Source organism: Coturnix japonica, chromosome Z (genome assembly GCF_001577835.2).
Source record: "Coturnix japonica isolate 7356 chromosome Z, Coturnix japonica 2.1, whole genome shotgun sequence".
In the NCBI taxonomy this organism is placed as follows: Eukaryota; Metazoa; Chordata; class Aves; order Galliformes; family Phasianidae; genus Coturnix; species Coturnix japonica.
In genome coordinates, this window is record NC_029547.1 from 64,879,817 (window position 1) to 64,903,860 (window position 24,044).

Here is a 24,044-nt window from a genome sequence, read left to right on the forward strand (position 1 = left end):
TTCCCTTCCCTTTCCTTTCCTTACCTTTTTCCTTCAACTTACAAGGGGAAGAGGTAGAAATACCTTAAGAGTAGAAATCAAGGCAAAATCTTTTGCAGAAAAGAGGAGAGAGGACAAATCTCTCAGCACTACTTTCTTGTAGTTACCATGTACAGGCACATGCATGCTTCTAGAATCACATACCTACCGAGTGTTTATGTACTGAAGAAAGGTAAAGAAAGGAAAAGTGAAGAGAAAGATACTCCTTAGAAGTTAAATCCAATAATTTTGCTAGTAGAGGCATCAAGCTGCCTCACAGAAATCCTCACAACCTTCTGTCAGTAGACCACAAAGAGCCAAGGGGCAAGAAAAGGCAAGTAAAGTTCAGTTGACACTGTCAGAAGTGTGGCTCCTGATGATATAAATATCCTATTTATTTCCTATCACTGAACTACATGGCTAGTATTGTCATGATATGATTGCTCATCTCAGGAAGGAGCCTCCTACTTCTGTTGCATGAATGACAACATTGCTATCTGGGGGGGAAGGGATGGTAATCTAGCACACAGATTTTTATCTCCAGGTGGGGAAAGTCCCAAGACAAGCTGCTGCTCTTTCATATCATGGTTTGGGCAAGACAGCAGGTAGATGTTCTGAGGGCTGGGAGGACAGGGCAGAGATATGGGATATCCAGAGCAGGGAGGAGAGGTGCAGGCCTAGGTCTGGAGAGGCAAACACAAGAGGACCTGACTGAGCTGGAGAGGAAGCACGTTAAGAGCAAAGCACCATATGCAATCACTTTCCTTCCACTGGATTGTCCTTCTGGTCCTTGGGCAGACGTGAAAGAATGATTTCAAATGTTTGATTATGGTATGAAATAAAATGTATTTCAGAAACTTACTGGAGAGTGGATGAAGTTCAAACAGAGTTCATACGTGAGCTGCTTCCTGTAAAGCTCTGGTTAGTAAAACAAAGAATCCAAGGTCAAATCAAAAGGTTTTCATAAAACAGATGGTTTCTTTTTGTGTGTGTGCAAGAGCAACCATACATTAGGAAACCAAAGAGCAGAACAGATTCGTGTGTCCTCTAAGCTATACACCACTTACTAAAGGCATTATCCTTAGGAACTTATATTGCTAAATCTGGGGATTGAATGTGACAGCAGTGCTGCAGAGAGAGGAAGAAGTCGTTAAAACAGTTAAGCCAGAGTTTCCTTCTCAGAAGGCTGATCCTGCACAGTGCTGAGCACCTCCCGGATTAATTTTGCCTCTTGCTGCTACCCAGATGATGTTGATAAACAGAACACATGCTTGTTGCAGTTCTGGGAACCCCAACTGCCCCAGGTCTGTTTTGAGTACTAATATAAGTACTAGCTTCTGATGTCATGTGCTACCTGTACATGCTCTGGATGCTGGTAGTGTATCATACAGAAGGAGCTGTTAGCTAAGTGAAAACTAGATATGACTTGGCAAGTTTGTTTTAGCAAGATAGATCGATGAAAGGCTGCACAGGAGAATGGTTTAAAGGGAACAAAGAACACAGATGTGTAAATCTGTTGGTATGCCCTGAACCTCAGTTTGTGCCACATCTGAACTTGCAGTATCACACTGGTGTCAGTACACTGTGAATGTGCATCCTGGAGGATGCTCTGAGCAAAACCAATGGAGAGCATGAGAGAGGGGCTTAAAAGCCCAGAATAGCTGTGGTAAGCAAAACACAGCCTTCAACTAATCTCTGAGAAATAGGGTAAGACACAATAGCATCTTCACTGTCAGAGAGGGCAAACACCCATGATAGAAGTAAGCATGGGGCATGGATAAAGGCTTTTTGGGTCTGAACATTACACAACCCAGATGCAGAGGTCCCAAAGCGGAAGGAGATCTGCTGCCTGACCAGCGTGTCAGGGTGAAGCAGAACTCTTTGAGTGAGTGCCATTGGAGGACAGTCCAACAAAAACCGGGTGAGTGGGTGTATGTCTTCCTCTTGCAGTTGTTTGCGTGTTGATCTGACTCTTCAGTGACACTTCTGCTTCTGGTCTGTGTGGATCTAGGCAGTTCATTTAATTTTAAGCTCTGTTGTTTCTTTTGGTGTCCAGTGGAAAAATTTTACATGGTATCAATTGGCTACTGACTTTATATTTCCCAGTCCTTAGCTAATACCATGTATAGCATAATAACAGCATGTCTCCTGCACTGTTTCACCGTGCTATTTACAATCACTTGCTTCTATTCAGCCTCGCTTCCACATAAATGGGGAAAAAAATAAGGCTTTCGGTATTTTTAATACACCCACTACCTCCCAGCTGTATTTCTCTATTCACTCCAGACAAATTCTGCACAAAAGTCAGAGAAGCAAACCTAATTTACTGCAGTGTCTGTTTGCTCCAGGGACAACATGTTTTTCCCTAAAGGCTTAAAAGCATTCAGGCCATGCATCTATGTGAGTTAATTTAGGACAACTCCACTGGAAAGTGAGGAAAAGTGTTGATAACCATGAAGTTTTACCTGTATTAGCTTGCACTTCACTATGCTTTCCAGTTATAACCCATCTTGCATGAAATGTGCAATTAAATCATGGAGAAGTTGCTTTATTTCCTTTCCCATGCTTGGCTTGCTTTGCACAGACATCCATGTTTGTTTCAGGCACTTAAAACCTCCTGGTCTAAGCAGCCAAGTACGTTTTAAAAGTGGTCTAAAAGTTGTGTTTATAAAGAATCACGGTCAACCTGTTCTACCAATGACAAGCCAATGACAAGAGAAACAAAGTCAGAGAACAAAGCACCAGAAGTAAACAAAAATACCAATTCCCACACACACTGGAGAAGCATATCTTTCATTTGTTTTATTTTTTAAACAAGAAAATGAAGGTTACTTTATTGAAACATCACGGAGTTAATGAATACATACATTCAAAGCACTCCATACATTCATCACGTGGAACAGAAACTCCAGGCACAGCTGCCATGACCAGCGAAGCAGCAGCGGACCAGCACAGTGCTGAGGGGTGGCAGAGCGGAGCATCTTCATATACTTCTTTAAGTCACATAAGTACAACTGCAGGCACAAACGTGGCTTAGGCATTTACTAACATTTTAATCACTCATTATTTAGACGCTGCTGTGAAAGAATCATGATTATTAAACTACTTCTTCTACCATGCTACTGAAAAAAAAACAAACAAACCTACTTATTAAAAAAATACTAAAATGAAAATATGGATAATATATAAAAATAGTTTATTTTGAAATGTCACATTCAACTTTCCCGGCTTCTTTCTGAAATGAATGACAACTGTTGCTGTTGTTACAGCAAACAGTAAGAGGCAGAAACAACAAAGCAACTGATGCACACATGAGTGAATCTGCTTTCCTAAGTCCCATGAAGTCATACAGAATAAGTGTATCCCAAGCTAAAAACATACTTAAAATCTACCTTCAGCCATTTAAAAAGCTGACTAAGACATGATTATTGGTTAAGGCTTACACCATTCTAACAAGCTTTAAACACTTTTCAGATACATAAGGTCAGAACATTCAAAAGCAGCCCATTCTTCCTGGTGATGATCCAAACTTCAGAGTCCATCCAGGCAGCTACTGCTTTGGCAGAATAACTGAACACTGCACTGTTGTCTGAAATGCAAAGCCAAAGTACGTGAGTGCTGCCAAAGAGGAGCAGATTTATCGTCTTAAAGTTATCACATACAGCTATCTTCCTCTGAAGGTGCATTGGTTAGAAGATAATTGAATGCTTGTGATACGTAGGGACAGGCAACTCTGAAAAGTTTATCAGATCCTATCCTTGAATGCAGCTAATCAGCATCAATTTCAGCTTCCTTGAGAGGTCCTTAGCCTGTAGGACTACAGCACACAGACCCTTGATCAATTCTCCTTTACTACCTAACTCAATTCACTACAGTCCTATATGTAGTTACACTGATCTGAGATTTTTTGGACAAAGAAAATTAATGAAGAATGTTCTAAGATCAGAGCTCTGCATACATAAAACATGAATACAGTTACCACCTGTATTACTCTAGAAAAAATGTCTGAAAAGAAACAGAGCTTCTATTTGTGAGCTATCAAACATATTATAGTCCCAGCATGTCAAATATGAACATGCTAAAACGACTAAGGATGTCTTATCCAATCTGAACTACCCCAAAGTCTTCACTTATTACAACTTTCTTACCCAAGTACAACATCTTTCCCTCTATCAGAACTGATAAACTTGGGTGAGGAAGAGTGATAAACAAAACTCAAGGTCTCATAAAAAAGAGTCAATTGCTTAGTGAAGAATCAGCAAAACACTGATTTCAAGGATTTTGGTGGAATTTCCATGAAGAATGTCTCCAAATATGCTGAGTTTGCAGGAAATTTTACTTAACACGACTTTCTTTTAGGACATTAACTAAACTACACATGAGAGTCATTGACCACAGAACCAGACTGAAAAATAAAAATGTCAGTTTTTATCCCCATAAGAAGATAGTGATGATTTTCTTAATACAGACAGTCCTATTGATAGTTAAGTTTCAGGGACATACTTTGACACAAAAGGAGCCATGATTAGTCACTCCTAGTCACTCAAACTTCAGAAAATGCATTTGTTTTCTCTAAAGACAAAGAAAGAACCTGAAAGTTGAGAGTCATCAGAGATTGGATTCCTTCATTTCCCCAAAAGGCTTCCTCCTTTTCAGACTGCTGCATCCACTAACACAGCTCTCTGTGGCCCCCTTCTGTCCGCTTTCCTCACATGCAGACTCTCTTTTCCCATCTGCCACACCATCCCAGTGTAACCCTCATGCTGCACACACTATCACTGTCAGAAATACCCATTTGTCATAAAAACCCCGTTAAGAAGTTGGATGGGCATCCAAACTACATTTAACAGCATTCTCTTACTCTACCCTATAGCCAGAAAGGAATCTCATGCACTCCACTGAAACTGCAATAGTGCAACACATAAAAACAAACATTTGTCTAATATAAACATAAAAATGAATCCTTGTCTACAAAAAAATCCTGCCTGCAAATTCCTTTACTGAGATATTCTCTAAGGGGACTCTTTTGCACTCTTTTTTTCATGCACTTTGGCTCTGAAAGCATGTGATTGAATATAGTTTTAATAACTTCAAAATGGTATTACCCATATATTGCAACAAAATCCTCTCTTACAAATTGAAGTGTATGTAATATCTCTGATGTGGTTCAGTCTTTTCCAGTTGTCTCTCTGTTCTAAGATCTAAGCTAATGCTGAGTAGAGGTAAAGGTTTTCAATCTGTACACTTATTCGGAATCTTACCTGTGCTATAATGGGCAGCATTTCAACATCCTCAAATATTTTAAGTTTTATTGCATTTCCTATGAAACTCAAGCTAAAATTGAAGCTAGATCTTTACAACAAAGCTGGTAAGATTCTTAATGAATTTATTTGCCAGTTTTAAATGGACTGGGTTTGTTAGGGCATATACTCTAAAAACCTGTAGTTTAAGCAAAAAATTGACCTCTGTGTACTTACTTTCAGGGTGTGCAGGGTGTCTGTCCATTCCATGGAGCCTATCTGAGGTATAGCAGTCAGGAGTATGCTGGTAGCCTTGTTTGCATTTTCTTTCAGTGTCTTTAAAACTTTATCCACTGAAACCTAGAAACACAACAGAATTCAGAGGTATCTCTCAATTTGCATTGCACAGATTTTAAACCCCTGGCCAGACTAAGTGAAAATGTGGAGCACAGACAAAAACATAGCATGTATCTTAAAGTACCACTATCCTTCTAACTAGTCAGAACTTCCCTGTGACTTAACATTTGTATTTTTTACTTTCCTTCTGATTCTGTGAACTTTGTGCTTAAAAAAGTTAACCTTTTCATCTGAACACATTAGAAGTAATGTCACTGGTGAAGAAACATCTGCTTTCTAGCCCCATTTATGCATCATGATAACAAAAAAGCAAAAATTAACCTACCTAGATATTTATAATCTATCTAAAAAAAACAAGAAAAGCAAAAGCTAGGTACACAAAACAGTAAAGTAAACAATGCCTCTGTAGGATTCTTACAGCAAAATGTCACATGGGTGTATTTACTGCCGCACAGTACAGATATGTGAGTTTTAACCAAATTATTGATGTTTTTTTGAATTTCAGGGAACATCAGAAGATAGAAAATATTTTAGATAGATGACAATTCATCTTAAAAACAATAAATGTGTTAAGTGAGCTAAGCTGTATCAGCTACTGTACTTTGGCACTATAGGACTGCATTCTCCAAGAGCTGCTAGCTCCATAAAAATCCACTTTGCTGTTTTTGAAGTGCTGCTCAATCCATGTTCAAACAGCTCTCTAGAAAAATGGAGGCAACTCTGAGACAGCATTTAAGAAATTAAGAGTTAGTAACACCGTACAGAGATGCTACAGGTGGGAAAGATTTTATTTGCATAATAAAAATTGAAAGAGAATTTTTACAGTTACTGAGGCAAATGATCAAGTATGTAACTAAGTTAACTCTTTTCTCTCAAGCAGTAAAGCTGCACTGTTCCTTTCTACAATGATTATGATTGAATAGGCTACCAGGAGAAGTTACCCACTCATAGCTGCTGCTCAGTTGTATCCCATGAGAAAACAAACTAAACAAGACATATCCTTTTGCAAAAAGTTGCTAAAGAAAAAAAATACCAGATCAATTATAGGACACAAGTTCACACCAACGTAATGCATACAAACTCCTGAGGAGGAGCTAAACTGTTTGCTAACAGTAAGGCAAGTTTATAAAAATGAGGAAGGTCACAACATTTGATTCTGTTCTTGCTTTAACAGTTGCTACACCAGAAAAACTCAGTGACGCTGATATAAATAAAATCAGATTTAATTCAGTACGTGAAGTTTCACTTACTGCTTCTTCGTGCTCCTTCCAGCAGTCATAATCTGTTGCCATAGCAATACTTGCATAACTCATTCCAGCTTCTTTTGCAAGAATCACTTCAGGCACTGTGGTCATGTTGATAACATCAGCTCCCCAGCTGCGAAACATCAAGCTTTCTGCTCGAGAACTGAAACGTGGGCCTTCAATAGTGATCATTGTCCCCTTGGAATGACACTGCAGCCCAAGTTTCTTTGCAATCTCAATAAGAACCTGCAAAACATGCCAATATCATGAAAAGCAAGTAACTCCCTTGATGTGCTGCTTCACATCTCACAAACAAAACAAAACAACAACAACAAAAACTCAGCTCTTACACACAAAAGAAATTAGCCTGACACTAAGCAGCTCTGATTCACTTGGCTACAGCTGTCCAAATACAAAGATCATTTTCAGTCTTCTCATCCAGCACAATAAATCAATGGTCAAACTACTAGGAATGATCTCGAACTCACCTGGCTTTGTATCAGCTGGATTAGTGTTTTCAGTGTAAGAGATTATCAAGTAGAAACATTTAGCAGGATTATTCAGACTTTACTTACTTTAAGAATAGAACAGTGGAAAAGCTGAATGCTGATGCCACTATATGCTACATTGCCATAATGGTGGAGCTGAGCTGGGGAAAATATTAATTTCTTTTTTTGAAAGCCTACTGTTTGCAAAAGCATAACCATTTGCTTAAAAAAATACCCTGAAAATGTGAAAATAAACCAAAACATTCTCCCACGCTAGTGACTGAGCTGTACACTTTACATGTAAGTAGGTATTTTGCAATAGCCTTTCTATTTCCTAGAGGACCTTGCAGAATCACCATGACTTCCTTTCTTGGAAAATGGGTTGGCAACAGTTGATACAGTAAAAATGAGAGCATAAAAGCATGCATGAAGTGGGCCTAGGAAAGCCACAACTGCCCTGAGTGTGCTACATGATTTACTGAGGTGATTCCTCATTTGGCATGTGGATCAGGGGGTTGTTGGGAACAGCACAAATACACACGAAGCTGGAGTACCTCATCTCCCTCAGCAGGTATGGTAAATAGGCAAAACTCCACTTCAGAATAGCAGGCATACTTGTAATCCACATGCGCTGGGGAAGGGCATTTGTGCATGAAGCTCTATGAATGCATGCAGATGGCATAAATGAGAGTCTTGGGAGACTAGGTACAGAAACACTTTGTAGGTGCTTGTTAACATGCTGTTGCTAATTACTCCTTACACTGATTCCAAATGTGCAGTTCAGTGACTGCTTAAAAATTATGTTAATAAATCAGTAAACAACTTCGTTTGTGATTTGACTTAAACAACAGAAGCTGGGTAGTATTTTCATGAATCTCTTTACAAATTTACCACACTCTTTACCATTTAATTCCCTGCAAGATGCTGCTGTGAGTTTCTGAAAGTAGTAACAAACCAAGGCAGACAATGGTAGATACATTCCTTTCTGATTCTCATTTGATTTATGGTGTTAGCCAAATAAAATGGAACATTTCTACATATTTGCAGAAATGCAATAACAGCTTAATACAATTTAATAACAACTTTTCAGATGTTTTTATATAAATTCCTGAATTAGCCTACAGTGTAGCTGTTTTGGTATTACTATTAGTGCATCTAGCTATGATGTCCTCTGAATTATGACAAATTAGGCTGAAATCATCCCAGCAATTTCAGGAACATTTCCAGGGAAAAAAAAAAAAATAAATCACTTTTATCTGGTATCTCTTTTTGGGCTCTCCTGCAGCTCAAAACCACATGTTCATTTAAAACATCTGGTAGGCTGATTAGAATGCACAGGCTAATGAGCTAACCACCACATGTCAGACTGGAAAGTACCTAAATGTTTGTTCTCTGAAAAGAAGCATTCCTTTGTTGGCTTTTTTTTTTTTTTTTTTAACAAAAATTAATGCCCCAAAAGCATTGTTTATAGCTACTCAGTAATCAGATGGAAACCTGATATATGTTTCCTGCAACCTCAGGAAATTACTTATGTCTACTTAAACCTAAAAAAAAAAAAATAAAACCAACAAGAAGAGAAACATACTGTGATGTGTAGCCAATTATTTCAGTAATAATCTTTTTAAATCCATTGTATGAAACCTACAGTTAGCTCTCAATAAACAACTTGTGTGTCTTGTGGCACAACATCATGCTCAAAGTCAGTAAGCAACTATGTGCCAAGTAATTTTTGGTAACAGCATGTGGGTAGGCTCTTGCTGCTTGAAAAATTCAAAGTATTTTGTACTGTTTGCAGCCCAGTGTAAGGAAGGTAGAGCAGGCACTGTATAATGTGACTGTTTCCTCTTCAGCTTTAAAACATCTTTAATTCACTGCATTCCTAGAGTGCTAAATGTTATTCCACTAACAATGCTATGGACCTACTGATGGACATCTTAAAGCTACACTCTTTCCTGGCCAATTAATAAAAATAGCCTATAATGGCAGTTTGGTGACAAGCAGAATAGCTAGCAATATGAACATCTGTAAATGCTTAGGGTACATATTGAGCCATGTGCTTCATAACTCAGTTTTGACCTGCTCAGTGTAGTAACTGCAGAGAGAATAAACCTGTGGGATGGATATGACTAATTCTGCAGATTCCTGCTCTCCTCGAGAATGTGACTCCCTGCAGCTTCTGATCAGAGCATTACACAAAACACAAAACCTTGAGTTCAATCTCCACTTTCCTTTTTCCTCAGATTTAAGAATACAATGAGAAGGCGTATTAGTCACAGACACACACTTCCCTGAAAGGTTTCACATGTATTGAAAAACAGCAATATGACAATATTTAGTCTAAGTGTTTCTGATGTTTGAAAATCCTGAAGTCACTAAAAAAAGGAAAGCAAAATTCAATAAAAGACAGCTGTAATTTGGCTTTTGCCTACATTTGACATCATATTAACAAACTGAGCTGAGTACAGAACAAAGTGAATGCGCCTGAAGAAACACTGCCCACCTGTTTCAGGGTACAGTACATAAAAAACAACAGTTGGTAACCACTTTGTATGGAAATATATCAAAGCAACAGCGCTGGGGAGACTGTGAGCCTGAGATGCTCACAGTCCAATGAGCAAGTGCCAGGAAAGCATTAACTGTGCTGGGTTTAGTGTATATAATGGGATGGACTGCACTGACTGGTGCACAGTCTCTCCCTTGCCAACAGGGGGTGTGTGCCTGTTATTGCAATAATGTATAAATTTTGCTGCTATCACCAAGATCATCTGAAAAATCTGACTTTGAGTGTTTCTCACAGAGTGCCCCGGCCACAAATGTTGTTTCATTCAGCATGGAAAGGAAATAATTCCTAATTCTGTCTTCCAACTTTGTTCACACAAGTTCTCTTGACCTGTTATATGACAAAAAGGATTTTTACCCCTGTGAAATCCAGGATGCCAACTGCCTTTTTAGAGTGTTCCACATACCTATCCTAGCCCCGATAATAAAATGATCTTTTACTTCCCATGTTTTCCAAATGTTACATTTTTCTTAATACTTGTGTGAATAACAGCAATGAAGAGATGGAGATCACCTTCATATTTCAATGGTGGCTAATTAGACTACTATACTATAAATAACAAGCGTCATAAAATAGAACATTTTTAAAAACATCTACATAATTCACTAACCTCTCTGGTTTTGGTGCAGAATGGCTCTGACATCGGAATATGACATACTCCTGAGAGACTGCAAGATTGACCATCATACAAAGTACAATGCCTTTTAGATGTCCTGGAAAAGCAGAAAACATACTCTGAGAGAAGAACGGGGATCAAACAGAACAGAAAACAATAAACCTGTGGAAGGAAACAAAAGTACCCACATGATAGCAATGGCCACCTATGCTGACAGAACGATAGGATGTCTGGGACTGGCAGGGATCTCTGGAGGTCACTTTGTCCAGCCCTTTGCTTTAGCAGGGACAGCTACAGCAGGCTGCCCAGGACCATGCCCTGATGACTTTCAAATATCTCCAGGGAGCGGGATGCCAGAGATTCTGTGGACAGTCTGTGCCAGTGCTCCAACATCCACATGGCAAAGAAGTGTTTTCTCATATTCAGAGAGCACCTCCAGTGTTCCAGTTAGTGTCCACTGACTCTTGTCCAGCCAGTGGGAACCACACAAACCCATCTGGTTCTGTCCACTTTGCATGTTTTCTTAGTGTATCAATACACACTGGTAGGACCCTCCACAAAGGCCCTGTCAGCCTTTCCCTGTAGGGAACATACTCTAATACCTTCATCATTTTCATGTCCCACCTTTGGACTCTGTGCAGTATGTTCACATTGCCCTTGTAAGAGGAAACCCAGAACTGGACCAGGCAGAAGAGGTGACGCATCACCAGGGCTGAGTGGAGGGGAAGCATCACTTCCTTCCACCTGCTGGCAAAACTTCTCCTGAAGCAGACCAGGATACAAACAAAGCCTTCTTTCCATCAGTTTATATATAAAGTGGTTTGAATATAAAGACTGGCCTTATTTTACATTTTTTGCCTTTAAAAAGTTCTACTTTTAAAAATAAAAAGGAAGAAACTTTTGCATATTTAATGTTTCTGTAGAAAATGGTTTTTCTGTAGGTATGGTAAAGGGAGAACGGTTGGAGAGAGACCAGATCCTGTTGACTGAAAAGGAATCAGAGGGTTACTGGGGACCTGGAATATTTTTCACCACTGGCAACCACTGTGCCCTGTGGTCCCTTACTCAAAGAGACTCTTAACAAATGCATCTGGAAGGTTCAATACAATCAGGGGAATATGTACAAAATTAATCATCTGGACTTCACCTACCTTCTATCTTTGGTTAATTTAGGAACAGAACGTTTTTTTATTGCTTTCATTTCCACTTGTAGTTCTCTGTCTCTTGATTTCCAGCGACTAATGCTAATCCTGCTGCTGATCCTGTTGCTGTGCCTCCCAAGTTCCCTTCTCACCCTGCTCCTTTCCCTGGGATCCCTGTGGTATCATTAGTGTCACTGTTTCAGACAGGCATCTTCTTCAGATTAATTTTTGTAATTGCTTATGCTGACCCTATCACATTCACTGGCTGGTCATGGTCCCATGCCCACATTGGGCATACTGGGCGTATGGGACCGAATTCTAATTCTAACAGAGGCTTAACCCTTTCAGCCACGGTTAATTAAACACACTGATAAAATATATTCAGGAAATGAATGGGGCCAGGATAGTACTGGCTGACTCCCCAGACTCCTGGGAAATCCAGAACCAAGAATAAAGGTAGGGTGTTGGATGCAGCAAGTAATTTATGCGTATTGCAACACCCCTGCAGTCTTCCCTATCAGCACTGGGAACCAACCAGTAGTTCTCAGTGGGAAAGAACTAATATAAAAGACCACCAGTTAATTGTAGATGCACTTGCCATAACTCAAAATAATATCTTCCTAGCTCTTAGTTGTAGAAGGTAAAGGAAGCGCTTTACCCACTGAAATTTAAAAGGTGATTTGGGATAATGCAAATAAATTTGAAAGAGAATTTCAATCTTGGTGGCATATAGTTAATTTTACTTATGATCCTGTTAATAACTATCCCACAGCTTTTGTCCTAACAATACACAATGCTTCAGTATATAGCATGCAACCAATCATTGCGCTGGGACTTAATCTCAGTGGGGTTATGAGTTATACTCCACTTATTAGAACACAGGGTATTCCAATTAAATGGAAATGAATGGCAAACTGCTGATGTTAGCTCATGTTCTGTTCGGGAACAACAAGGAATTATTTGTGAGAGTAACACCATCAAGGTTCAACACATTTGTCTTGACATAGAGCAAAATATTTGCTGTTTTTAGAGGTATCCCATCAAGACCACTGAAATAATGCTCATCTGTATTGGAAAAGGATGTGTGTGTATGAGAACCTCTTGTAATTTTATACTCACAGGCAATATCACTACAGATACAAGCAATCATTCAAATGTCTGTGTTTGTAACTTTACTAACATCATGGGATGTGACTTTCATTATTCAGTTCAACAAGCTGAAGACAGTGACAGTGTTGAAAAATAGTGTTTTGTAGCTGAGAATTCGCTCAACAAGTAGTGTCATCATGCTCACTGTATCTGCTGTAGTTTACAGTGAAATAAACAGGAGACATTAGTTTCAGAGCAACTTATGTATATGCAGCCCAAGACAGTTCTTATTCACTCAGTGCAGCTCAGGAAAGCCAAAAGGTTGGACACCTGTGCATTAATCAGAGGGGTACACTCTCCTTTGTCTCTCTCACATGACAAATGCATCTAAAGAACCTTTTGTTATTCTACACATCCCTTGTCATATCCAGTTCTATCTGCACCTTGGCTCTCCTGACTCCATCTATGCACACTCACACAACATCCCTGTATTCTTCACAGGCAACCTACTCCAGCTTCCACTGCCTATCCCATTCTGTATCTCTGTTTGATCAGTAGTTCCTTGTTGAGCTACGCCAGTTTCCTGCCCCCTCTGAGAAACCTGTGCCAATGCTTTGTCACATGCACAGTACAGAATTGCTCTTTGGCATTCAGAAGGAATTTTTTCTGCCCCAGTCTGTGATCATCTCCTCTTGTTCTGTCAGTGGGTACCGCAGAAAACAGCCTGACTCAATCCTTTTTCCATCCTTCCTTTCGGTACTGATACACAATGGTAAGATCCTCCCTTGAATCTCTTTTTCAGGCTGAAAAGCCTCTCTCTGCCTTTCCCCATACAAGAAGGGCATCAATCCTTTAAACACTTTTGCAGCCGTTTGTTGGACTCTCTCCAGTAACTCCATGTCTTTCTAGTACAGGGGATCTCAGAACTCCAGGAATGGCTTCATCAGTGCTAAGCAGGGATCTCTTGACATCTCTTGACCTGATGGTGATACTTCACCTAATGCAGCCCAGGACACAGTTAAGCCTTCTTTGCCACAAATTAAACAATCCTCATCTTTTCACACACCTTCACATCACACCACTGTACTAATTTATTGATTTTATTCTTGAAAGAGACATATTCTTAAAAATCCAAATGTAACTGAGCTGATGATATTGAAGCAAAGATACTAATTTCTGAGTGCTACTGGCAGAATAAGGATACTTATAATTTCTTCTGTATAGACAAAGTCATCAGCCTAAACACTTTTAGTGTCGTTAATAAGAAAAATAAGGCCACTATCAGCAATACAGCCACTCTCCACTCATAAATCAACTTCAGTATAACAGGAAGCAGTTTATGTAGAACTTGCTACTGCAGGGTAATTAGTCATTTAGATACACACACACAAATATGCTCTCTTACAAGAAAAAGCAGTTACACGAAAGTAACAATGTCTTGTGCTCTTAACCATGCTCCTCTTCCACATCCAAAACAAGAGAACTCTTCTTCAGAAGATCCTTCCCAAGGAGCAACGCTTTGCTTCATTTGAGACTGTTCTTCAAAGCCTAGTATTTCTTCCGTACCTTTTAGAGCTGAACACACTTTCCTGTCCCGTCTTCTTGTATCAATCTCCCTTTGTGCCACAAGAACTGAGCTACCACCTCCTCGTATAAAAGCTTACCACAACTATGAACATAACTAAAAGGAGCTGTTACTCACCTATCAATGAATTGGTCAATTATGACAAGATCCCCAGGTTGTATTTCTTCTCGTAATGAACCACAGGCAGTAGTCACTAGAACATGTGAACAGTTCTCTTCTTTTAATGCCCAGATATTGGCACGGTAATTTACATTTGATGGCATAATTGTATGATGCCTTCCATGCCTGCACAGAAACATGTTGCCAGAGAGTAAAATAAATCAGAATGAAATTGCTTTCCTTCCCTCAAATAAACAGAAATCTAGGAAAAGTAATTTATAACAACAGTAGAGATGGCGTTGATCATATTAGCAAGTTGTGCCATAACTTGTTTTCATTGTTGTATTAAAGTTCTCAATATCTGGTTTACAAAGTAATGTCACAGTTCTTGTATTTGGTTTTTTTTTTTTTTAAGCTGAAGTTCATTTTAAAGTCTTTAAACTACAATCCAAATACAGTTCAGTAGCTCTGAGAGTTTAAAAGGCATTTTCACTTAATTCTGTTAACTATTTTCATTGATTATGAATATCCAGACATAGCAGTACTACATATTCCATTTACCAGAACAGATCTCTAAGATTTGTATGCAACTCTACAGATTTTCTGTTCATAAACAGTGTATTTATATTCTTCCACCCAGAAGACTGGCACATTACACGTAATTAAAAGCAGAAATTACAGACTTTTAAAGTTACCTTCCCAAACAGTAAGATCATCAGGTTCACCAACTTGCTATTAAAATAATTTGATAGCTTTCTGAAATTAAAATTATGACTGTACATTACTGCAGATTTTTTTTCACCAGTTTAGAAAATACTTAGTCTTAGAAGCACAAACTTTCATTTTATCTCTGCCATAACAGCAGAGGTACATTACATCCATAATTACAGAACACATTTGAAATATATTTCCAACCATATAAGAGGAAAGAAGGAACTTAATTTCATGATTAGCTCCTGCAGAGAGAGCAAAAGGTTTCAAAAACATGATCAGTCGGGAACTGGAAGCTACACACAGCACCACTGAGTACTGTCAGGCAGGATTCGTATGTTGTCATTAGTGTTTCTGATAAGCCACCAAGTGTGTAGACTTACTGAGCAGCATTGCAGTTGTTCTAATCATCCTCTTCTTTATTATATATGATTTTTTTTTCTTTTCTTTTTTTCCAAATATGACATTCACGATTTTCCTTTTACCCCTCCACCCTCCCCCCCACCTCCAAAATGCAAAAACAAGGTGCATCTACCTTGGTCCCATCACTTCTACTTGCCCAAGACTGTTGAGGGACCTTGTTATCAGCATCTTCCTATGCTGTCCCAATGCTATATTAGTGTTCTTACATATAATCTAGTAGCACATTAGTCCTATATTTACACTTCCAAGTAAGCCACTGTAAAATTTGCAAGCATTCACTGGATACTTCCAGCATCTCCTGAATAAGGTGACCCAGGGAGGGTGAACTACAGGGAACACAGACTTCTAAGCAATAAAGTTAGCAGCCAGAGGTCTCAATAATCAAAGGCAGCGATCTGAAAGACTTTATGAGCATACCAAATACACAGTTCATCAAGAAACAGACAACTCTCCTGTTTCACAGATCTGCAAACACAGGAAGCAGACAGTTTACTGAGATATTTATTCCAAAGTCTAGATAGTATTGTAAATATTCTCAGTCCCTAGAGCGCGAAATCTATCCAGGAAAAATACAGACTTCTGATTGGCTTTGTGAGCAACCACACAGGGCAAAAACAAGTCAGAACAAAAATGTATTCACCTAATATAGGAGGAAAAAACATCTGAGTAAACTTCAAGACATAATATTCCTTAAAAGGCTAATTTACCTTGCCAACAGCACACAGTCCACGTTTTTTATCTTTCCCAGTATCAGAGCATCTGATGGCTACAAAACAAGCAAAAAATAATTAGTTACTGTCTGCCAACCATATGAGAAATCTCCACTGCAGCTAAAAAATAAGCAGGATGGTTACAAAATACAAGTTACAGAAAGGAAATATCACTGCAGTCTTACATTGTCTTCAGCTCACAGTAAGTCTGTAATTTGATGTGGCAGATTTATTAGTAAGAGTTTAGAATTGGAAGATCACACTTGGCATCAAAAGGATGACTGCAGTTTTTCTGTGTTCATACTAACAATTGCAACCCCTTTGGGGTTTTACACAGTACTTTGAAACAATAATACTTTTAAACACTTTGACATAGTACTTCAAACAGCACAGAATGAACACAGAAAAGAATAATGAATAAATAGCCTTTGCATCAGTTAACACATTTCACTCTCCTGTAAAACTATGTTTCTTTTTTGCTAAAAAGTCATTCCCTTCAGAAAACCCCCTCCAAACAGGAATCATTTTTAATTTGTCCTTTCCACTCTCATTTCCCATTCACTTCTCTGTTCCCCTCTCAGTCATCAACTCCTAGATTATTCTCATGTTCCAGACACCTCTAGTCCACCCTTCTGCTGCCTACACTTCCCATGAAACCCTTCTTCCCCATCTTTCTGAAGTGAGCTACAATCTAACAAAACTACCCAAAGAAGCAGGGTTGCACTTGCTCAGCCTTGTATGTACTCTCCTCTCACAGCTGCAGGTCAACACACATTCCTCCTGACTAGCCAGGAAGCTTGAGCTTTTTTTTCTTTGTAGACACTCAGCTGGAACACGTGCCCTAAACCAGGTGATCTCAAGCCAGCAACTGCCAAATAAATTGCTTTGTGGGCTGTATTCTGCATCTGAAATGCATGATTCTTCTAGCTTCCCGTCTTCAAAATTTTCTGTTAAAAAAAGGTAAAGACTGTTCAGTTAGATGCTTCTGAACACTGCTGCAGCTGAATGTGTTGCTTCCCCCACTCAGTTTAGAACTGCATCCATTTTATTTTCCCTACTTCAGTTCATAAGAAACTGTAAAGGTGCTGGAGGCCACTCTATGCCAGTCTCTTCTTCCTGGGATTTAAAACTGAAATAGTCATTAACGACACTGTTATTTATATATTGAAATCAAACTTGCAAGTGTCTCAAATTCACACATTCACATTTACAAATGTTTGTTGCCTGCTACTTGATATACTTTTGTACTTTAGCAGAAGCTATAAGATTTCATTTCTCATTTATAGCTGTTAATTCTACTAAACATAAAAATATGCAGACTTTTAACCTTACTTTATGTGTGCTCTTATGAACCAGACACAGCTATAGGACTATAATTTACAGCGGGGAAAGGGTTTACTGCCTATTTGCTAAGGCAATTTGCTCCTCAAGCATTCCATTACCATGAAGCATCACAACTACTTGTGTTTGGGATTTTGTTACAGAATTCATTCTTTTCTGTGGCCAAGGCTCAGAAGCAAGATGGAACAGAAAACAAAATGAACAGAAAAACCATAATGGGAGGAAGTATCTCACAGATTCCCCAAGCCTGCAATCAGTTTTATGAAACAAATTACTTGCGTACTTCTGGGCATGCCGGAGATGAGTGTTGATGTTATCTGGCATCCCACTGCCAGCAAACAAAGCACACGTGTAGAATAAAAAAGAACCTGCTTTGTTTGCCAGAGAAAACCCTCTGGTAAAAAGGAGGGGAACTCAGTAGAATATTCTAGATCAGGAAGAGAAATATCATCCAGAAAGCAGAACCTTCTAATTCAGAGTATGTTCTGAACAAAGTTTTATTAGTAGTTTCAAAACATACTGCTGAAGATAAATGCTGTTGCAAGCCATTTTCCTGTCTTCCAAGAGAACAATACTGTCCACATCCAGAGATGAAATGCCAAAAGGTTTTGGGGTATTTTCCACTAAATCCTGAATTTTCATCCCAATGCTTTATGGAAAGGGAACAATGGAAGCAGAAATATACAGATGAAATCGTATATATATATATACACATATGTATATAGTTTTATTTGAAAAAAAAAAGATATATAATTTACTACATTTCCACCATTACTACTAACATAACTTGAAGGATCAGTGGGGACCAACAGTGACAAAGAGAAACCGCAAAAACTTTTGTATTATTTTCCTTTTTCAGAAACTTTTCCACATTTCTGGAGAGAAAAAAAATCTCTACTTGGTTTTAAAATGATTCTTAGAATTCAAGATGACCAAAGCAGTTGACAGGAAAGGAATTTATGTGAGCAAAATGCACTCTATTATTCTGTTTCTGAAAGTAAAGAAGTAGCACTAAAAAAAAAAACCAAAAAACCAACAACGAATTGTGCCATTCTCAAACGTCTATCATGTCAAGGAACATCACCTACATTGAGGTTTTCAGCAACAAAATTCTTTCCAAGACACATAACAATTAACCAACAACATTAAAGGACAGTGGAACTGTACTCTTCACATTTTTACAGAGTAGAAAGAAATGAACACACATGTTTAACCATGCTTTCCGTTTTCTCTTTGACATTTAGACTTTCATTTTGCTACTTCCTAGTTTTGCTTAAACTATGTTGACTTCATGTTGCATCTTGATATTCTCATCAGTTACAAGACCAAAAAAAAAAAAAAAGCTCTTATTTACAATTTTGCATTGTGCAATGATAGCTGCTTCTTTCTGTTGTCCTAAAATGAGAGCAGCAAGCTGTGTAATTCCTTCTTCCTCAATGCTAAAACAAGCAAATATTAATTCACCTAATGATACCAATTACTTTAGACAAAATGAACCAATACACAAAGGAGAAGAGGTGTATTCTCCTTTGCACATCATTATCTTTTTAAGACCTTGTTTTTAAAATCTGAACAGCACATAACCATAAAAAGGAAGCAGTCTCCTGACAGTATCCATTTAACACAGTCATGAATTCATTTAACACAGAAGACTGGTCTAACAATTCTTCAAACAAACAAGCATCTTCAAAAAAGTGGAATAGTCTTGTAATAATAAAACATTATACAGACCTTGCCATAGGGAGTATCAACATATTTTTCTGTTCTTTCTTCTAAAATATCTGGATCATCCAGGCCCGTTCCACCAATAATTCCAATCTTAAATAGAAAAGTACATTGTCAGCCTTCTTGAAATTACAGTTTGGATAATATGGCCTGTGAGGAAAGACTGAAGAAACTGGGTCTGCTTTCTCCATGTCTGTTTGCCAGATCTCCCTTCTCATTTATCAGATTTATCTCATTTATCAGAGGGTATGCTCTCTTTGGCCTCTTCTAATCAATGTACCTGCAGAATATCTTCTTGTTATTTTTTACATCCCTTTTCAAGTTGAGTTCCATCTGTGTCTCGGCTTTCCTGATCCCATCTTTTCATGTCCAGACAGCATCGCTGCATTCTTCCCAGGCCATGTGTCCCTGCTTCCACTGCCTGTAGATTTCCCTTAATTTTCTAACTGCACCACGGTTTCCAGCTCCACCTGTTTACTCCCCATGCTATGGCTGAAGTGTGGGCTTCTGGCTGGCAGCAAACTCTCTCTAGAGAGACTGTGCAGGCAGCAAATGGGTACACTGGTGCCCCTCTGTGCACTGAGTCCCCAGTGACTAAGACTACCTAAAAACACTACCTTCAGGAAGCTGACCACGGCAGACAGTATCAAAGCTAATATACTGATGCTCCACCATCTGTTGTCTTTTGATACCCCCTTGTGGAGCATGAGGAGAAGGGCAGCAGAAAATAGTAAAAGCCCACAAACCCCAACTCTGAATGTATTCAAGCATTAAAGACAATTTGATCACTGTCTTGCATAGTACTGAATGTTTCTCACACTGCTTATATATCACAAACATTTAGATTAAATGTTGGACTTATTTTGCTCCTGAAATCCACATAATCATTATGATGAGTAACCATTTCTCTTAAGAATGATACAAAAAGCGCGCAACATGAGCAGTCACAAAACTCAAAATCAAGAAAAGATCCTTCCTGTAGACCCCCTTTAGGTTCTGGAAGGCCACAATGAGGCCTCCCCAGAGCCTCATTGTCTCTAGGCTGAACAAGCCCTGCACCTTCAACCTTTCTTCATATGAGAGGCGTTCCAGCCCACTGAGCATCCCTGTGGCCCTCCTCCAGGCCTACTCCAATAGCTCTGCATCCTTCTTGTGCATCCCCAGGCCTGGATGCAGTACTCCAGGTGAAGCCTTGCAGGAGGTCACACTTAAGTGCACGTTTCCCATCATCTCCTGCTTGGTGAAATTCCAACAGCAGGCAGACAATTGGCAGTGCAGTACTTGCTCAGGAAGCCATGGCTTTAAGCACTAAAGTTACCAGTCATTTGAACAACAAAAAGGCAGTGGATGTTTGTGCTTTCCTCTCTTCTATTTTCAACAAGGAAGCTGATTATTGTTTCAGTCCAGATGCAAACCCAAGCATTCTGCCCTGCTGGCCCCTGGGTCTGTGGCAGGCCCTGAACTTCCCAAGCAGTGTTTAAAAGGCACAGCACAGACCGGTCCTGCTGTGATTCCTTATACCTCCCTTAGATTGCAACCCCACTGGAACTTCACACGTGCTCCACTCACTTTCACTATCAAATCAGGCACGCCACAGCCGAGCCAGAAATCCGTGAAGACACAGCTTTCCACGGGCCTGCAGCCGGACTACTATTCACTTAGAACAGCAAAGCAAAGCACAGCAAAACCCAGATCTCCACCCCGAAGCCCCACGCCGTGGACGAGCCCGGCTCACAGCGCACACCACCCGCCACCACAACCGGCCCAGCCCCCGCTCCGGTGCGGGGACGGAAGGGAGCGATCCCGGGCTAGAGCCAAGGCGGCAGCGGCTCAGGGCACTGCGATAGGCAGTAGGGTAGCGGCAGGCTGCCAGGATAGACAGCCTCCATCTCCACAACAGCCCCTCAGCCCTTCCATCCCGCCGCCCGGCCGCACTTACCTTCACGGCCGCGGTGGCAGCCATGTTAGCAGCGGGCGGGCCTTTCCGGGCCGGGGGGGCTGCGGGCCTTGGGGGAGAGCCGTGTTACTGTGAGAGTCAAAGAGCTGCTGTTCTGTGGGAAGTAGTTCAGAACAGGCTCTTGTAGTAAGATCTGTTTTATTGTGACTTCTGTGTCTTCGGAATTTGGCTTAACTGCTTGTTTAGTTTCTCAAGATACTTCAGATACACAAACTGGGGTGCCGCTGGTGTCAGTCTGTGTAGACTGGGAAGGGAAATTTGAGCATGTTATGGAAAGGAAATTGTGTTACGTTTTCTCTCCAGTATCAGAACTACACGTTTAGCTATCAAAGTTAAATATAGCTTTAAGTAATTTGGAAGCTGCATAATTATATTTTGTAGGTCACTCACAGCAATGCCTCTTCTTTGTTTCCATGGGAACTACAACAGATGCAAAGAGCACAATAACACTGTTTGATAGAGCAAATTCTCATCTACAGAACACTAGTTTTCAACATAGCCACTGCCATTAGCTGTGCATTTTTGCTGGCGGTTAGCAAGATGCTGAATGCCATGTCTGCAAAAATAAGCATCAGTGGAGGTGATCTAACTGTTGTTGCTGCCACTGCTGAAACTCCACTCACTGCCTTGCTGTGCTCACATCCACTGTTCGGTCTCCATAAATAATTATCAAGCTTAGGAATGTCAATGGGTGTTGGTTTATTTCTGCACGGAGGAATTCAATTAAGCACCTCTGCTTCATAGGCTTGTTCAAGTCAGATGCCATTCTGTCAGATTGCCCCTCTGCTGCCATCTGCCACATGGCAACAAAACAGTGATGGGAAGGTTGGTCCTCTTCTGCTCTACCAGCACTGACCTTTGACGCTGTGGGCCAGCATAATAAAACAGAAGAATGCTATACAGAATACTATAACAGAATACTGTTTTCATATTTATGGTATTTTTCTTGTTGCTGCAAATCTGCACTTGCAAGCAGAACATTCCAACATGGCATATAATCTTGCATGTTGAGAAATATCAATTGTTTTGATGTATTTATGGTTCTGTTAACACAGGTATCAAGTGTAGAGCTTTCAGAAAAAACATCTTGTTAATTAGAGGTTCTTTTAAAGAGTATTTGATATGTATTTTCTTTGAAAGTGCTGCATCTACCAGAGATGACTCAGGCATCCAGATGTGTTCTCCTAGGTGCTACCTACATCAATAGGTACTAATTAACGTAAACTCAGATACAGTGCTGACAGTAAGTTCTGCCTTGTCTCGCAGCTGAGATGTCTGCTGCAGTCGGTCATCACTCAAGGCCAGCTTTGAAGCAGCATGCTAACTTAATTCATACAGCACAACATAGCTGTAATACCATAGGATAAATGGATAATAGGATAAATGCTACTTTTACTCATTCTAATTTGGCCAGTCTATTGAAGCTATATACTCTTTTTTCACTGCACACACTTCTTTTGGAGGTGATAGGAGGAGATTTTTTCCAGCTTACAAGCAATTTACTGAGTAAATATTTTGAAAAGCTTCCATGCAAATAAATGCACTCTGGATGAGATCAGGTATTTAAAATCTACTATAAGATAAGATGATTGGGTTCAAAGCCTTGACATTTTAAGTTAGTAACACAAGTACCTTCAAGAAAGGGAAATCCACTGTAATTTAGCAGTCATATTTTTCTTCATAATTACATTGCATGGCTTTAATGTCCCAAGCTGAGCCTTGCTCTTTGTTTTGCCACAGACTCGGAGAGGAACCCAAGACAGTGCTGAGAATGATTATGGAATGTATTATTTCAGTTAATGAGTGTGAGAAACATTCTCATCCAACAAGCTGGACTTTGACATGGACCTTTGTGAAGAAGAATCTTTGTCTTCTGTTTCTGTTTTTTTCTCTTCCCTTCTGACATGCTTTTTCTGTGCTTCCCTCAGAAGATTCTCTAGTGGTTGTTCATGCTACCCTTCTACTTTCTGAAGCCCCTTTTGTGTATCTGACTAGGATTTAGCTACAAAGTTAACCTCCAATATCCCCTGCACTGCTTCCTGAATTCCTAGGATTGGCATTTATCATAAATCCTTCATGCATCCCTTCTCATCTTTATTGTTGTTGTTTTCCCATTCTGGGTCGGTTATTGAATATTTTACTTCTTATAGGAGAGCTTTTGGCCCAGAAGGTGCCTTCTCTCCCACTCATGCATTGTAGCTTTCCTAATCATTCTTATTCCTTCTCCATTAGACAGCATATTTAAAATAGACACAATCTCACCCCAAGAGTAAGTATTGGATCCCAGAAATTGATTGAATTGTTTTGTTAGCCCAGTAGGGTCTTCCATTAAGGATTTCACTTCCTTTGTAATGCTTCTCATCTCTCCATTAGTAAGGGAAGAGTTTATGTACCCTATGTCTCCTGTTATTGGAACTTCCCTAGGAGGACATACAGAAGTGCTAGTTGGGTTAGTTTTGGGAAAGGGGAGATTTATAAGATCCTTTTTGCACTACTCTACTTCCTTCTTAAGCTGATTGAACTTCCTCTTTCCAGCAGCAGTACCAATAACAGAGCTTTGGCCATGGGGACTGGCAAGAGAGTGGTCAGAGCCAATGTCCCCTGTTTGACTGGTAGTCTCTGATTCCCCTTCTATAGTTACAGGAATAGGTTCAGTGTCAGGATTATAAGGGGGAGGATGCTGCTCAAAAGGAGAAAACTGTCAATATCTAATTCTGGGTACATGTACTGGGGGAAGTA

The 24,044-nt window shown here is 39.7% G+C and overlaps 1 protein-coding gene across 1 annotated transcript; it reads right to left on the reverse strand.

Moving 5' to 3' along the window:
- Window positions 1-2,795: 2,795 nt before the first annotated feature.
- MTAP (methylthioadenosine phosphorylase) lies at window positions 2,796-21,502 on the reverse strand. Its single transcript, XM_015850034.2, has 8 exons — window positions 21,288-21,502; window positions 19,355-19,441; window positions 16,280-16,338; window positions 14,457-14,624; window positions 10,518-10,620; window positions 6,866-7,105; window positions 5,496-5,618; window positions 2,796-3,607 (listed from the first exon to the last, which is right to left on the reverse strand). The coding sequence occupies exons 1-8, from the start codon at window positions 21,309-21,311 to the stop codon at window positions 3,569-3,571; spliced, it is 843 nt and encodes a 280-aa protein (XP_015705520.1). The 5' UTR covers window positions 21,312-21,502; the 3' UTR covers window positions 2,796-3,568.
- Window positions 21,503-24,044: the final 2,542 nt, after the last annotated feature.